General features: G+C 37.0%; 1 protein-coding gene across 1 annotated transcript in view; it reads left to right on the top strand.

Annotated features, from left to right (window-relative positions):
- LOC140246791 (uncharacterized) overlaps positions 1-15,836 on the top strand; it is a 64,393-nt gene extending 48,557 nt beyond the window's left edge. The window contains exon 5 of the mRNA XM_072326124.1: positions 15,694-15,836. Coding sequence (XP_072182225.1) covers positions 15,694-15,836 — 143 coding nt within the window. The remainder of the gene's footprint in view (positions 1-15,693) is intronic.
- Positions 15,837-17,242: the final 1,406 nt, after the last annotated feature.

Below are 17,242 nucleotides of genomic sequence, written 5' to 3'. Positions count from 1 at the left end.
TGCTTCGGTGAATTTCTCCCAGATTTTAATATGTTGTAGCTGAGACTTTGTGCTTTCGTCAATGTGCCCTTCGTTTTTTTTTCATACGATGTCTGCATCACGTCAAAAAAACTTGGTTGAAATTAAAGCTTATCTTCGATGTATTGAAATATTTCTTTCTTTCTGAAACTTTATGTGCAATAACTCAAGAAAAACATACCCTATCACCACCATCTTTTGCACATGCTTAGTTCATGTCACGAACATTATTTCATAAAATAACAACTACTTGATCAGACGCCATCTTAGGTATGTAAATTAGGGTCAAAGGTCATAGATGTTTCATCCTGTATCTTGGTGAATACATGTCCTATCTTTCCCATATTATGCACACGTAAAGACCATGTTACAGGGATCATTTCATAAAATAACCACTTTTTGCTCAGATGCCATCTTGTCTGTGCAAAGTGGGGTCAAAGGTCATATGTACTTCTTTTTCTATCTTCGCTATGACGTGTTATCTCTATGGGAGGGAATTTTTTTATATGTGAAAATTGACATGACTCTCTTTATCGAGCAGTATCTTACTTATGCTTCGGTGAATTTCTCTCAGATTTTAATATGTTGTAGCTGAGACTTTGCACTATAATTATTGATTAAAAAAAATCGGATCACCTTAATTTGTCAGTGATGACAAATTACAATCTCTAGTTTTTCTTTTATACCTACGTTGCATAAAAATGCCTATTCGTTGAAAAAAATGCGGGCCATGTATTCAAGGGTCAAAGATCATAGGTTAATGGAAGTAGGGTATACAACATTTCACTAAGTTGTTGTTTTTTTTTTGGGGGGGGCATGATTCAAAGTGTCCTAAAACCTTGTATAATACATGAATTTAGTTTTGTAATAACGACTCTTGCTATGTATGATGCCAAACTCTTCCCGCTCATATCTAATGCAGCCGTTTCAGGGAAATAATTATGATATATTACTTCATGATTTGGTAATGCTGAAGGGGTTCATAACATTCCATTGATACTATGTATAGAACAGAAAGTGAATTTGACAATGGTATATGATATCCGCAATTTACTCTTTGACAGGTTCTATCATCCGATTAATAATGTATAAATTGAATATACAATAGTCCCCTATTCAGTAACTATCATACAGGTTAAGTTAGATAAGCTGCATTCGTTTTGCACGCGACCGTGGCGTTATAGCCAAAGATGATTGAATTCTGTAAATCTCTGTGTGCCTGCACAGGATTGGAAAACGAAACAACTTTCTGTGTATAGTACAACGAAACAGAAACTGGTGCATGCATTATTCTCAGTCACTTTGTTATTCATAATGATGGTTTGCCCATTGCAGTTCCGAAATCTCAGCTCGAGGGACTCGAATTGATCCCAAATTAGTCGGCATGCGTGTATCGCCCAAAACAATATCTGAACACATAACTGCAGTCCTCCATAGTCTCTATTGGTTGCCGATAAGGGCTGGTATCAAGTTTTATTTTCATATTATTTACAGTACCTTGTATTTAAATGTTTTCATCGAAATTCCCGTATACGGTATGCGTATCTCAGTTAACTCTTTAAACCATAGTTGTAATCTACGTGCCAAGAATCTCATGTTTTTAATATGAGTGAACTCCAAGACATGTCGTGATAAGGACTTTAAGATAATTGCATCGTCATTATAAAACGAATTCCCCTTTTACAAGACACGTTTTAGATTTTAGATAGAAATATGGATTCGCTTGAATGCATACAAACAACTTCTTAAATCCGCTTACATTTTGTTTTTAAGATATGGTACACGTATATACTTTAAAAGTGTAAGAAGCATGCTCTTGTTTTAGAGGCTTTGAGTACTGGTAAGAAGCATATGTTATTCTTATAGATTATGTGAATAAGTACGCATTCAAGAACGTTTTGAATAAGACGTATCCAGACAACTGCATATCATATTTTCACCTCTTCCTTCATGCAGATGTATACTCTTGCCGAGAAGGTTTGTTTGATAGATATAGTGCTCACCTTATTGAAAAGGTAAATGGGTAATTTTTTTTTGGTTTCAGTATATTATTCAAACACAACTAAGTTAACTTTTACATTAACATTTTCACAACTCACAAATTCCACACGCACACACATTTCATGATTCACAAGATCCAAGTTACACTAATCCTATTTACTTTGCAGAGTGCAACAACAACAAAAGTTATATACTGAGCAAATATGCTTACATCAGTTCGCACTATTCAAGGTTTAGAGTAGTTAAAGAACTAAATCGTTTCCGATTATGTGATGCTAAGTTGCACCTTGAGATGATGGGCGATATTGCCCTATAAAGGAGCAGGCAGTGACACTGACTTGCTCCTTTAAAGGAGCAATTTTGCAGCAGTCATGGAGCAAATAAGCACCACATAGGTGTAACATCACACCAATAAGGCATAAGATTGCACCTTCAAGAGAGGGTATATTCTTGCATCCTTTGGGTATAAAGTTGCATCAAAAGGTACGAGGTTGCGCCTTTTTCAAGGAGGCAAAGTTGCTCCCGAGGGTGTAACTTTCACCCTTTCTTGCCGGTACAAAACAGCACCCAAAGTTCCAAAATTGCACCCTCAAAACAAGGCACAATCTTGGAACTTTGGGTGTTTCTATGACCCTCACAAAAGGATGTATAAAGTTGCACCAAGATGTAAAGGCTACACGGGGTGCAAAGGTGCGCCGAATGGTAAAGGGTGCAAGATCACACCCTCAAGAAATGTGCAACTTAACACCACTTAGTGTGGGTGGAAAGATGCACCTTCAAGGAGAGGTGCAATCTAGAACCAATTAGTGTGAGTGGAAAGATGTACCCAAGGGAACATTTTCGCACCCTCAATAAAGGGTTCAACTTTGCACCCTCTCTGCAGTATTATTTTATACACACGTGAATTCCTTGTTCCTGTGAGCTACATTTAATATGAGCGTGACCCAGTATTAGACACGTGTCAAGCCTTTGCAGACACAGATTTTTTTTTTCTTCATACTGTTTAAAGGTCATTTAAAACAAATTTAATATATATTTATTTATTTTAAGTTAAGAGGAGGAAATGTGGAGATCATGACCTGTGATACATGTTACGGGAAGTCTTTATTTTTATGTGTACTCGGTTAACAAGGAATTACACGATAATTTCGATAATTTCGTTAAGGAAACGGTCATCTTGTCGACGAAATGACCAATTTCGTTTCGTAACAAAATATTCTGTGCGACACTTGACGCCCCATGTTTCTTGTCCATGGCTTAAACCATGGTTTTATTTATACCACCTTCGTGAATTCAGGCCCAAGAGTTTCTGAAATGGGGGGGGGGGCGGGAGGGTCGGATACATCTCATGCACTACTGTCATATACAGCTTTTGTATATTGCAATAGCATGTGGTAATATACAAAAAAAAAAACATATTTATTTTTGTTTGATCCAATGGAAATGTGAGAAGTTGTTTAATCTGCTAGTATATCTGAGGCAGTAAATGTGCCCACATCATCATTACAAGATGTTGTGTTGTTACATCGTACAGTGGGCTAAGGAGATACCAAAGTGCGGCAAAAGTCATTTTGGGCACTTTGTTTTTTGTTTTTTATATTTTATATTTTTTTACATGCCTTCCTGGGAGACAAGTCTTTGAAGAATATTTCTTAAAATATTTAACTCAGTTTTGTACATTGAAGGACTATACTCCCTACCTGAAGAAGGAAAATGCAACATTTTAAGAATGTCAGAGCAAATTTTACCCTCTTTCATAAACAAGTAATTTCAATGTGTAGTTTTTGAGATATCGACCTATAATTCCTCTACATATTCACCACTATTAACTTTACGTTATGAACGCTGGAAAAGGGGCAAAGGTATTCAATCTTTATGAATATTGATGATAAATATCCTGAAAAAAAGGCTAATTATTTATCTTTTTGATATATCCACTGTGCAGCGTTTGCCTCTTTACAGACTGTCTGATTTGTTCTTTTGATACATATTATTATTATTTGTTTGTAAGATTTTTGTTTTAATTGTTTGCATTTGTCTCTTTGTCTATAGATTCAAAATCTCAAGTTGTCTTTTCAAATTTTGGATGACAGTCCTCAAGACCTATCGTCAATATGGAGGGGCCTGACCCAATGGGTGTTCACTATGCCAAGTCTTTCGAGCTTCAGTATGACATGTCCCTCCCCGGACGGCGATTTCTTTTCAAAAGCCGTTGCCACAGCATCATCTTGTGAGGTATCACATGAGTCACTAGGACTTTTGTGACCGTGCATCACAAAACGAACAAACAGTCGCCCACACTGATTATGTGTGTGTGTGTGTGTGTGTGTGTGTGAGAGAGAGAGAGAGATCCGAAAAAAGTGAAATGGGTCAACCTGTCAAACCTTGACTTTTTTCATATTTTCTGAAAGAGCAAGCTTTTTCTTTCTACATTATGCTAAAATCATAAAATGAACAGAAAAGTGTGTGTTTTAAGCAGTTTATCTCGAACACTTTCTAATACACTTTAGGTGTCCCCTTTTCATAAAAAAAAAAAAACATGTACACACTCTTCACTCGCAATACTAATGACTTTAAAAAAGATAAAACTACTGGTTAGAAAGTTTGCATCAGTCGTTGGGAGAATGTACAAAAAAAGCATGTAAACATAATTTCAGCTTTGTATGTGATAATCCCTTCATACTCCGTTGGATTACACCCTGTTTTTTCCCCCATTCATCGCAGAGCTAGCATAGCATGTGGTTAAGATTCAGGGCTTGAGTACACCATGTGCTTCAAAGCCTTTTTTCTAAGTTCACACTTATTTTTCTGAGTGTGTGCTTTTTTTTTCAATATCTTAATAGGTTAGGAGAGTTTATTAATTGATACGAGTTATACATCATTTTAAAGCTTGAATGCCGCTCTTTCAGAATCTGCTCTGAACCATATATTCATGTCCGACGATTTTTTTTTTTTTTTTTTGTTGGTTTTGTGATGCAGGGTCACATTTTGATTTACATATGGCTGCTATAAATTTCCGGTCTGGATTAGTGTTTTATACCTTGTATTGGTTTCTTTTGGTTGATTCTAGAGACATTTTCAGAATAGAATAGAATAGAATTATTTTTTGACAACTGAAGAGTTTGTTTGCAAAAACCGATAAGTCCATATTTGCCAAATGGAGATATGTGCCATTAAAGGTCAAGAAAAATAAAGAGAATAATAAGAAAATGTTTATTCTTTTGACCATAACTTCAAAATTGTACCTTTTTAGTGACCAATCTATCATTTAAAAGGTACTATTTTATACTTTATGACAAAGACCGTACTTAAAAATCTTCCAAAAATGGACTTATCGGTTTTTGCGAACAAACTCTTCAACTGATTCATATGTTCTATGTGATATCTATTGAGTGTAGTTAATCTTATGCAGATCGGTCTAAGTCTGTTGCCACATACCATTTTGTTATTGTTGTTGTTGCTGTTATACTCATCATTAAGGACTGCAAGTTCTGAGAACAAGAATTAATGCGTTAAAAATGTAAAATGCTGCTTTAAAGAATAACTGTACTGTCATCGTATGCAGACATAGTTTTGATACAGAGGCAGTTGTAAAAATGTTAAAACTCTCATTGCCGATGCAACCGTGTTTCACACTGATACATAGAATTATGCATAATTGATTGTAGCTGTAATAAGGTGGATGATAAACCCTTTTTGCGTAATTATTTCTTCTACTTGTGGCCCTCGAAAGGTTCTTGGATTTTTTTCAACTTTATGATATCTTATTTCTGTTTGTTGTTGTTGTTGTTGGTTGTTTTTGGCCTTTCTTGATTATTGCGATTACCTTATCGTTCAACACGGGACGTTTACGTTTCACGTTCGATGTATCAAAAGGAGGAGGTTAATTTCTTTGTTTGTTTGTTTGTTTGTTAGATTTATTTTTCCTTCAATACATTAATTTCATACATAAATCAAGATTCATTTTTAGTAACATCATATAAAATATTAGTCAGCAGATTACAATGTAACTCATGATTCAAAGAAGAAAAATTAATGTGTAAATCAATTCTATTAAAAAATATAACTCGTATTACCAAATTTCCAAATAAGCACCTGAGAAATTTTGCGGAAGAAGTGATTCTAGCTCATAAATAACCAACTACAAAACACACACACACACACACACACAAGAATAATAATCTCTTAAATGATTGAATGTCGAGGTATTTTTTTTTCATAACTTTGGCTATTACTATTATAGTCATCATAATATCATCATATAATCAATGGCTAATTTTGTCTCTTTGCAACGTTTGTTTTTATTTTTCTTTTATTTTTCTTTTTTTTTTTCTTTTTTGCCCGCATAGCTCATAAATGACGATTTTAGTTTGAGGAAGCATTTTGGGTGAAAAAAAAAAATCATCATCCTTGACAATTTCATCACGTCTTCTTGCTCTTCTTAATTTTCATACGGAAAGTGCGACAAATCACTGTCCACTCGCGCAATATGAGCATCCGTTGCGTGAGCTATCACAGCTATGATATGTACGTGTTGGCCGGGAAAGACAATGGGTAATGATCGATTCACGGTACCCATCGCGGAAGAGTTAATCTTCTCGGGACCAAAAAAAAAAGGTTTAGGGTGCTCTGGAGAGACTTCTATGTGTCAGATCTATTGTACGTGTAGCACCTTCTTTGTATGCCGATTTGTATATGTGCAGTTTATTGGCGATCTTTAGAAACAGGGTTTGTTTTGTATTCTTTCTCCCATTTCACCCTTCCCGTGACCCTTCGGTGGCTTTGGTTGTGGCCCCTTTCATTCACTAATTAGTTGCAGCCCTTTTGATTATTTTACCGCGGCCCTTTGGACTCTTTGGTCGCGGCTTTTTCAATCGTTTCGCTGCAGCCTCCTCCATCACTATCTCTTGTCTGCAGTCCCTATTATCATAGCCCTATACATGACATGTACTTCAGCGATCCATAAACGTCAAACAGTAGACATCGGCCTGTGAGCTGAATAGAGAGTCGAGTCATTTCACAAGATACCATACATACAACAGAATATTATGACCTCCTCGAGACATGCTGTTTTTATGAAATGGTGTGTAATGTTTCACTACATGGTGAAATAAGTGTCTGTATTCATCACATCCACTCCATGTATATTTATTTTGTTTCTGTTATTTTTTTAATATACCTCTTGTATCAGCAATCAAATACCTTTCGCCCTTTCGTATATAAAACTATAATGGCTCCTGCCTACGATTGATGTAGACGAGAACAGCGTTGCAAATCATAGTGAAATATGAAAGGAAATAAGTGGTGAACAGATATATACTATAAAAACCTACTTCGTGTCCGTACATGCCTTGGTGAAGGCGATCTGAGATTGTGAACTGCCGCGTCCGACGAAATCGAATTTCAGTTGAATTGGTGTTGACGTGAAATTATCTGCTAACATTGCATATTTATTACATATTATTTAGCATATTCGTTCATGATCGAATTTGCTTTTGAAAAGAGAATAATAAAAAATAATATTCTCGTTATGATATCTGGAGATTGCAAGTTTTTAAAGTACTGACAGACTTAAACATATAGAAAGATATCTAGAATTCAAATGAATTGTTATGAGAGACAATAATTCTAGTCTTGTCCATCCTCATGCAACCCACAACCCATGGTTTTGTATTGTTTTCAACATGCATAATTTCACAAGTGGTTACGGGTGCTTTTATATAGGCCTACATAATTCACTGATTAAACTCCCCCCCCCCAAAAAAAAAAGAAAAGAAAAGAAAAGAAAAACAAAACAAGACAGAAGAAAGGAAAACAAACACACATACACACAAACACAAGATGACAAAAGTGTTCGCTTCTATATCATTTAAATCTGTATGTGCCACGTTCACACGTCCGACTCAGTCGACGGCGTGCCAACTTCGCATATTCTGCTCAACAAACAAAGCCGCCAAAACCGATCGATAAATCACTAATCACTGCTAATCCGGCGGCACAATGAAAGTGTTTCTCGTGCTTTTGTTCCTCTCATATACGGCTTGCATTCTATTTTCTGATTGACTATCAATCTTTATTCCTATCAGTGTGCACTGCATGCGTTGATAGGAATAAAGATAACAAATATACGTAACAACAATCGAATTATAGAACTCTAAAAACATATAAAATCATAGTTTACTAAAACAAAGGAAGATGACGTGGAAACTATAATGACTTTGTCTTGTTTTTCTCAACTTTTGAAGCTGTATTTATTTTGTGAACTTAGGGAGATAAAAGCAGCTCCACGAGTCAGGTAACAACCTTTTGATAGTATCTGCTTTGCGCTCCCTACAAGGTTTGAAAACTTAACGTAATACAGTGCTAGTCACAAACGACGCCACGAGAGGGCGTTGTGCTAAAAATGTGGTTTGTCACACTTTTGACAACTTGTTACTCATTCAAGGATTAGAAAGGACCCACGCGGCGTTTTGAAAGAAACGCCGTAGATCGGGCCAAAGTGAAAACACGCTTGAGTACCCCGGCGCATCGCCGGCTTTTCAAAAGACCGCTCAAAGGGGGAGGAGTTGAAGTCTCAGAGTCCCTAAAGTCTGGAATTGTTCATCTTCTTAGTCGAACTAAACAAATCGCACTATGTTAATGCTATAAGCACAATAATGACTAAAATTTCATGTTTGATTACGGCGGGTCCATGGGTGCCCTGATTTGTATTATTTCTTTTTTTTTTCGGGGGGGGGGGATGAGGAGGATGAGGGGAATTTTTCATAAAACATTATTTTCAGCATCTTCTTGAAAAATCTATGACGGATTTTCACCAAAGATGACAAATAGAATCTTTATGATGGAATGGTCGTAATTTGTTCAAAGGAGCCCCCCCCCCCCCCCACCCCCAAACACACACACACACACCGCCGAAGCAGGGGGGACGCGGGGAGGCATGGGGAAGTTGAAGTCTGCCACTGAGTCCTTAAAGTCTCGAATGTTTATATTCTGAGTCAAATATAATTCGATAGAGCTAAGTTAGTGCTATATGAAGACAATTAATGACTGAAATTTCATGATTGATTTTTGGTGGATCCAGGGGTGCCCTGAAAAAGGGGTTTGGGGAGGAGTGGAATTAATTTTCCACATTTTCATAATCTTCTTGAAAACTTCATGTCAGATTTTCACCAATCTTGGCAAATAGCATCTTCATGGTGATATGATCTTAATGTGTTTAGATATACTTCCCACACGCCAAAGGAGAGAGAGAGAGAAAGGGGGGGGGGGGTGGAGGGGAAGTTGAAGCCTCAGAGTCCCTTCTGGAATGTTTCATCTTCTTTGTTGAACCAAAACAGATAGAGGTCAGTTAGTGCTTCAACACGCACCCATTTTCCCCTTTAGTGGTGTGACCATATATTTTTCAAGAAGTGCTGAAAATGGGTAAATTCCCCACCTCCCCCACATTTTCCCGCCTCCAGTCAGCTGGGCATCCCTTGATCCGCCATAATCAAACATGAACTTTCAGTCATGAATGTCTCCATAGCTTCATATCCCTAACTTTGCTCTGTCTTTTTGGTTCGACTAAGAAGATACAGAATTCCAGCTTATTAAAGGACAAGTTCACCTTCATAAACATAAGAATTGAGAGAATGCAGCAATATTAGTAGAACGCATCAGTGAAAGTTTGAGGAAAATTGGACAATCGATGCAAAAGTTATGAATCTTTAAAATTTTTGTGTTGGAATCGCTGGATGAGGAGACTACTACAGCTTGTGAGTAATTATGCGTACAACAGTATAAGGAAAATGTAAAGAAAATTCAACATATGTTCACTTTTTTCGCATAATAAAAGAGCACTTGACTTGCCTCTTTCTAAAGGCAGGGGAAATAATATTACCCATAACATATGTCGGTAACGAGTCAAGGGAATGTGTAATTTTTTCAAAAGATGAAATTTTGTGAAATTCTCTTTATATTTTCCTTATATTGTTGTACGCATGTGACATCTAAGTTATTCATTCACTGCTGTAGTCTTCTCATCCAGCGGTTACTGCACAAAAACTTCAAAAATTCATAACTTTTGAACGGATTGTCCGATTTTCCTCAAACTTTCAATGATGTGTTATACTAATATTGCTACATTCTCTCAATCCTTATGTTTATGAAGGTGAACTTGTCCTTTAAGAACTCTAAGGCCTCAATTCCCCCAACCCCTCCCCCTTCGGAGGTGTGAGTGTGTGTGCGTGTGTGTGTGGGGGGGGGGGGGGCTCATTTCAACAAATTAAGACCATATCATCATACAGAGAATATATGCCAAGTTTGGTTAAAATCCGTCATAGATTTTTCGAGAAGATGCTGAAAATGTAGTAAATTCCCCCTCCCCCAACCATTAGAGCACCCATGGATCCGCCATAATAAAACATGACATTTCATGCAGTCATTAATGTCTTCGTAGCTCTAACTTAGCTCTATATTTTTCGGTTCGACTAAGAAAATGAAACATTTCAGAATGTATGGACCCTGAGGCTTCAATTAATCGAGATTTTTAACCGTAAACATGATATTTGTCAAGTTTGATGAAAATCGGTCATTAAATATTTTTCAAGATGCTGACAATGTAGGTAATTCCTCTCCTTCCCCGCATCCTCTCCCCTATCAGGGCACCCTTGGATCCGCCATAATCGAACATGAAATGTCAGGCATGAATGTCTCCATAGCTCTAACTTGAGCCCTTTCTTTTTCGGTTAGTCTAGGAAGGTTTTTTATAGCTTTGAGACTCCGAGACTTCAACTCCCCCAACCCCCTCCCCTTCATCGTTGTCGGGGAGGGCTATTTCAACAAATTAGAATCATATCACCATTATATACTATTTGCCAAGTTTTGTGAAAATCCGTCATAGATTTTTCGAGAAGATGCTGAAGAATTGGAAAATTTCTCTCCTCTCCCTCACCGGGGCACCCCTGGATCCGCTATAATCAAACATGACATTTCAGACATAAATGCCTTCATCTAATTAGCTCTGTCTTTTCTGTTTCGATTAAAAGATATTCAAAAATCAGAGTTTAGGAACGCTGAGGTTTCAACTCCCCCCCCCCCCACCCTACCCTCCCCCCCCCCCCCCCCTTCGGCGGTGTGCAGGGGGAGGGCTCATTTTAACAAATCAAGATCATGACACCATAAAAATGCTATATGCCAAGTTACTGAAACTGCAGAAAATCCCCTTCTTCCCCTCACCACCCCCTCCCCCCCCCCCTCTTGGTTAGGGCCGCCTGGATTCGCCATAATAACATGGGAAATTTCAGTCATTAATGTCTTCATAGCACTGATAACTTATCTCTATCTTTTTGGGGGCTAAGAAAATAACAAAAATCCAGACTTTAGGTCTCTGAGGCTTGTACTTCCCCCTCCCCCTTCGGCGGTAGGTGTGTGTGTGTGTGTGTGGGGGGGGGGGGCTTATTTAAAGAAATTAAGATCATATCACCATAAAGATTTCATCTGCCAAGTTCGATGAAATCCGTTTTGGAGTTAAGAGGAAAATTATTACGGTAAAGGTTCATGAGCAATTTTGTTAAACATCGAGATTATCTACGTATATCGACCATTGGTACATAATACCATTGAAGTACATGATTTTTCCATTTCCTGGCAGTGTTTTTACAATTCTCGGCAAAATTTAACGTTTTTACATTTCACGGCGAGACGTTTTTACAAATCCCGTTGATGCAATTTTCGAGATTTTTACATTTCCCGGCGAGACGTTTTTGCAATTCCCGGCGTATTTACAAAACCCGGCTCCACAGGGGCTTACACGAGTACGGTGTTCGCATACAGCGCACTCTGCTCTGCATGTATTGGTTCCCTGCCATTATTGCTCGTTGAAATATCATACGTCTCTTCACAAATAATAATTATGTCTCATTTCAATTGATCTCCTCATGATTTTGTTAGGATATTTTGTCCATACGCTTTCCAAAAGCTGAACCTAATAAAATGTCCTATACAAGTACTATTCCTACGAATACAGTTTGAATTCATTTTTCTTCAATTTTTACCTTAATTTGTTTGTTTTCAAGCACGGAATTCTATTTAGTTCCCTGATATCTCTATATTATTCAACCAGCCTTGAAACACGCATTGTCACTCAATTTGATCATCTGAAACAAGTACTAACCAGTGCATTACACTACATTTGGTATGAAGGTACAAGATTGACATTGCTTGAAACAGCGTAATGTGAAGAAAACGTACAATAATTATATAGATGCAACTTCTGTGGAAATGGCTGTTTATTTCGTGTACTGATATAAGTCTCATGGTGTATTGGTGTGATTTTTTTGATCATCTAACAAATTAGGATCTTATCACCATAAAGATGCTATCTGCCAACTTTGGTGGAAATCCGTCTCAAGTTTTTAAGAAGGTGAAGAAAAAGCAGAAAATCCTACTCCTCCGCTCATACCTCCTCCATTAGGACACCTCTTTATCCACCGTAATTAAACATTCAATAATTGTTATTTCAGTCATTAATGTCTTTAAATCACTTAGTTTTTTTTTTCAGTTCGAGAGAATAAGATACAGTGCTTATGGACACTAAGGGTTCAACCCCCCCTTCTGCCGTCGGTGGTGGTGGTGGTGGAGGGGGGGGGGGGTTAACAAATTAAGAGCATATCACTATAATGATGATATCTGCCAAGTTTGAGGAAAATCCATAATAGACTTTTTTTTTTTCGACAAGATTCATAAATTGGTTATAATCCCCCTCTTTCGTCCCTCCCAATCCCGATCAGGGTACCCCTGGAGCCGTCACAATCGAACATAAAATTTCAGTCATTAATGTCTTCATGAAACTTTTTTATGCCTCCGCAACGAAGTGGCCGGAGGTATTATGTTTTCGGGTCGTCCGTCCGTCCGTCCGTACGTACGTCCGTCCGTCCGTACGTCCGTACATCCCTCCGTCCCCTTTTGTTTTTGTCGATATCTCAAGAACCGTGTTTTGGTTTTACATCAAACTTGGTATGAGGGTATATCCTTGGGGGATAATACCTTGTGTGGATTTTAGGGTCACAGGATCAAAGGTCAAAGTTCACAGGTTATTTTGTAAAAAAAAATTGAAATTTCATTTTTTTCTCCATATCTCGCAAATGGTTCAAGGTATCTTCATGGAACTTAGTATATATGCTTGTGCCGATGGGCAGTGATTATCTAGGGAAGTTGAGGTCATGGGTCAAAGGTCAGGGGGGTCAAAGGTCAAGGTCAACTCCTCAAAATATCACTACTTTCCTTAAAATGCAATATGCCTGAAGGTTTTTGTTTTTGTTTTAACTTGATGTATGCATGTATTACCCAATATACATTCTTTAGGAAGTTTCTTGCCAAAAGGTCAAAGGTCAAAAGGTCAAAGGTCAAGTGAAAGTGCTGAATTGCACCTTTTCCTCCATATCTCAAAAGTAACTCAAGGTATCATCGTGAAACTTAAATATTTATGCATGTTCAACCTAACAATGATTCTCTTTGGAACTGTGAGGTCAAAGGTCAAAGGCCAGGTTTAGATAATGCTATTTTCCCATTTGATACTGAAATTATACTTTTTGTCAATACCTTGAAAATTACTCAATACATAAACTTATAAAAGGGTCAAAAGTCAAGTAAAAAGCATCAGTTCCCCAAATACCTGCACTCTGACATTTTAATCATTCATCCAATTGAACCTAATTCTAGGAAAGTGAACATTCAGCACATTTGTGGCAAACCTGTCATTTTGATATTTTGCCAATTGTGTGAAACTGTCATCACTCATTGTCAAGACATTGTACTATAGACCTATTAGGAGAACCATGCATTATGGCGGAGGCATATCAGTCGCCATAGCGATATATCTAGTTACCTCTGAATGTTTTTTTTTTCTTTTTTTTTTGTCGACAGAACAAGATTAAACACAAATCCAGACTTTTGAGTTTAGGGAAAGTTAGATTTCAACTCCTCTCCCCCCCCCCCCCCCATTCCGGTGGGGTGGGGGAGGGGGCTCATTTTAACAACTTAAGAGCATAATACCTTACAGATCATGTCTGCCCAGTTTGGTGGAAATCAGTCCTTGATTTTTTTTTTTTTTCAAGGAGATGAAAGAAAACAGTAGAAAATCCCTCTCCTCCCCCTTACTGGCGTTACCTCTGATCAGGACACGACATAAACAAACATGAAATTTCAGTCAGTAATGTCTTCATAGCAGTAACTTACCTCTATATTTTTTCGATTTAACGGAAGAAGATAAGAAAAAAGGGTTTCAACTCCTTCCTCCATCCTTTCTTCGCCTGGGACGGGGACTCATTCAAAGAAATACGATTATATCACCATAAAGACGTTATCTGCCAAGTTTGTTGGGTTTACAGAAAGTATGAAAGCGGTAATGGTCCATGAGCAATTTTATTAAACATCGAGTTATTGTACATACCGCTTGAAACACATTATTTTGACATTTCGCGCCAGCGTTTTTATATTTCTTGACAACTTTTTTTTTTCTTTTTTAACATTTTTACATTTCCCTGCCAGACATTTTTAATTTCCCGGCGTTTTTACAAATTCACTGATTCATTCATTTTATTTTCATACTTCTCATTTATGAGCACTACAACGGAAATCAGACACGTTCTTTTACCTTGTGAACGATGTGCAGAAAACAAACAATATACATGGTGATAACACAGTAATTACATCTTTTGATAACTGGTCAAAATCGAAATTGAAATGGGGTTGATCAAAGAGAAGTATGACGGGACCTACATGAAAGCAAGCTTGTTTCAAACTTCCAAACTTTCAAACTTTATTTTCACTTTTTCTTTTCAACAGAATGTACAAGAAACAATATTATGAGTTTGACATGAGAGTAACAATATTACATAACAAGACAGGATTAACGACATGTTCATGTCTACATGATCAGTACAAAAAAGATACGCACATTCTATATATACTCTGCGAAAAAAAAAAGTGGAGGTACCCACTCAAAAGACCAGCCTTGTATCATGTGGGTACCTCTGAGGGAAAGGGGAAATAAGGGGGTGAAAAACTACAAAGAGTGCGGGAAAGTGGGAAAGTCGGGAATAGAGAGAGAGAGAAAAAAGCAAAAGTGTGAAAAAAGGAAACAAAAAACAGGGGAAAGAGGGAGAGAGAGAGAGAGAGAGAGAGAAGGAGAGAAAGAAAGAAAATCCTACATAATTTTGATGCAATCACCAAGGGCGAAAGCCCACAGAGACAATCAGCCAAGCGTCTTCGAAAGTAATACATTGTCGAGGTGCTTTCCAGTGGAAGAGTTTGTAACTGTGGGGACGAGAGCACGTATGGAATATTAGCACACAGTAAAACAATTATCTATGCCTCAAGAGAACGCAGCCTATAGTGAAAGAAGAGAAGACAATGACGTGCTTGCAAAATTAAATTCATTCGGTTACATTATAAAACTTCAAAAGAAACATTTTTAATGTCTTTTTAAAAGAATTCAATGAAGGTGCCACTAAGCACCAATCTTGGGGAAAAGAAAACACGGAATATAATTTTGATGCACTTTGAGCTCATTCTGGCCCATTGTGCAGCGTTTGCCTCTTTACAGACTGTCTGATTTATTCTTTTGATACATATTATTATTACTTGTTTGTAAGATTTTTTTTTAATTGTTTGCATTTGTATCTTTGTCCATAGATTCAAAATCTCGAGCTGTCTTTTATGAGTTGGGATTACCGTCCTCAAGACCTATCGTCAATATGGGGGAACTTGACCCAATGGGTATTCACTATGCCAAGTCTTTCGAGCTTCAGTATGACATGTCCCTACCTGGACGGTGATTTCTTTTCAAAAGCCGTTGCCACAGCATCATCTTGTGAGGTATTACATGAGCCACTGGGACTGTATATGTGACCGTGCATCCCAAAACGAACAAAAAGTCGCCCACAATGATTTTTTTTTTTTTTTTTGTGAGATCTGAAAATAGGTGAAATGGGTCAACCTGTCAAATCTTGACTTTTTTCATATTTTCTGAAAGAGCAAGCTTTTTCTTTCTACATTATGCTAAAATTTGAGATCATAAAATGAACAGGAAAGTGTGTTTTTTAGCAGTTTATCTCGAACACTTTCTAATACACTTTTAGTGTCCCCTTTACATTAAAAAAAACCCTGTACACACTCTTCAATCGCAATACTAATGACTTTAAAAAAGATAAAACTACTGGTTAAGTTTGCATCAGTCATTGGGAGAATGTACAAAGAAAGCATGTAAACATAATTTCAGCTTTGTATGTGATAATCCCTTCGTTATTGTTACTCCGTTGGATTACATCCTGGTTTTTTCCCCCATTCATCGCAGAGCTAACACAGCATGCGGTTAAGGTTCAGGGCTTGAGTAGACCATGTGCTTCAAAGCCTCTTTTCTGAGTTCACACTTTTTTTTTCTGAGTGTGTGCTTTCTTTCCAATATCTTAATAGGTTAGGAGAGTCTATCAATTGATACGAGTTATACATCATTTTAAAGCTTAAATTCCGCTCTTTCAGAATCTGCTCTGAACCATAAATTCATGTCCGACGATTTTTTTTTTTTTGGTTTTGTGATGCACGGTCATATTATGATTTACATATGGCTGCTATAAATTTCCGGTCTGGATTAGTGTTTAATACTTTGTATTGGTTTCTTTTGGTTGATTCTAGAGAAATTTTCAGAATAGAATAGAATAGAATAGAATTAGTTTTTGACAACTGAAGAGTTTGTTTGCAAAAACCGATAAGTCCATTTTTGCCAAATGGAGATATTTGCCATTAAAGGTCAAGAAAAATAAAGAGAATAATAACAAAATGTTTATTCTTTTGACCATAACTTCAAAATTGTACCTTTGTAGTGACCAATCTATCATTTAAAAGGTATTATTTTATACTTTATTACAAAGACCGTACTTAAAAATCTTCAGAAAATGGACATCGGTTTTTGCGAACAAACTCTTCAACTGATTCATATGTTCTATGTGATATTTATTGAGTGTAGTTAATCTTATGCAGATCGGTCTAAGTCTGTTGCCACATACCATTTTGTTATTGTTGTTGTTAAGCTGTTATACTCATCATTAAGGAATGCAAGTTCTGAGAACAAGAATGAATGCGTTAAAATGTAAAATGCTGCTTTAAAGAATAACTGTACTGTCATCATATCCAGACATAGTTTTAATACAGAGGCAGTTGTAAAAATGTTAAAACTCTCATTGTC

This window comes from Diadema setosum, chromosome 3 (assembly GCF_964275005.1).
Source record: "Diadema setosum chromosome 3, eeDiaSeto1, whole genome shotgun sequence".
Lineage (NCBI taxonomy): Eukaryota > Metazoa > Echinodermata > Echinoidea > Diadematoida > Diadematidae > Diadema > Diadema setosum.
Note: the sequence above shows the minus strand (reverse complement) of the source record. Positions and strands in the feature narration are given on the sequence as shown.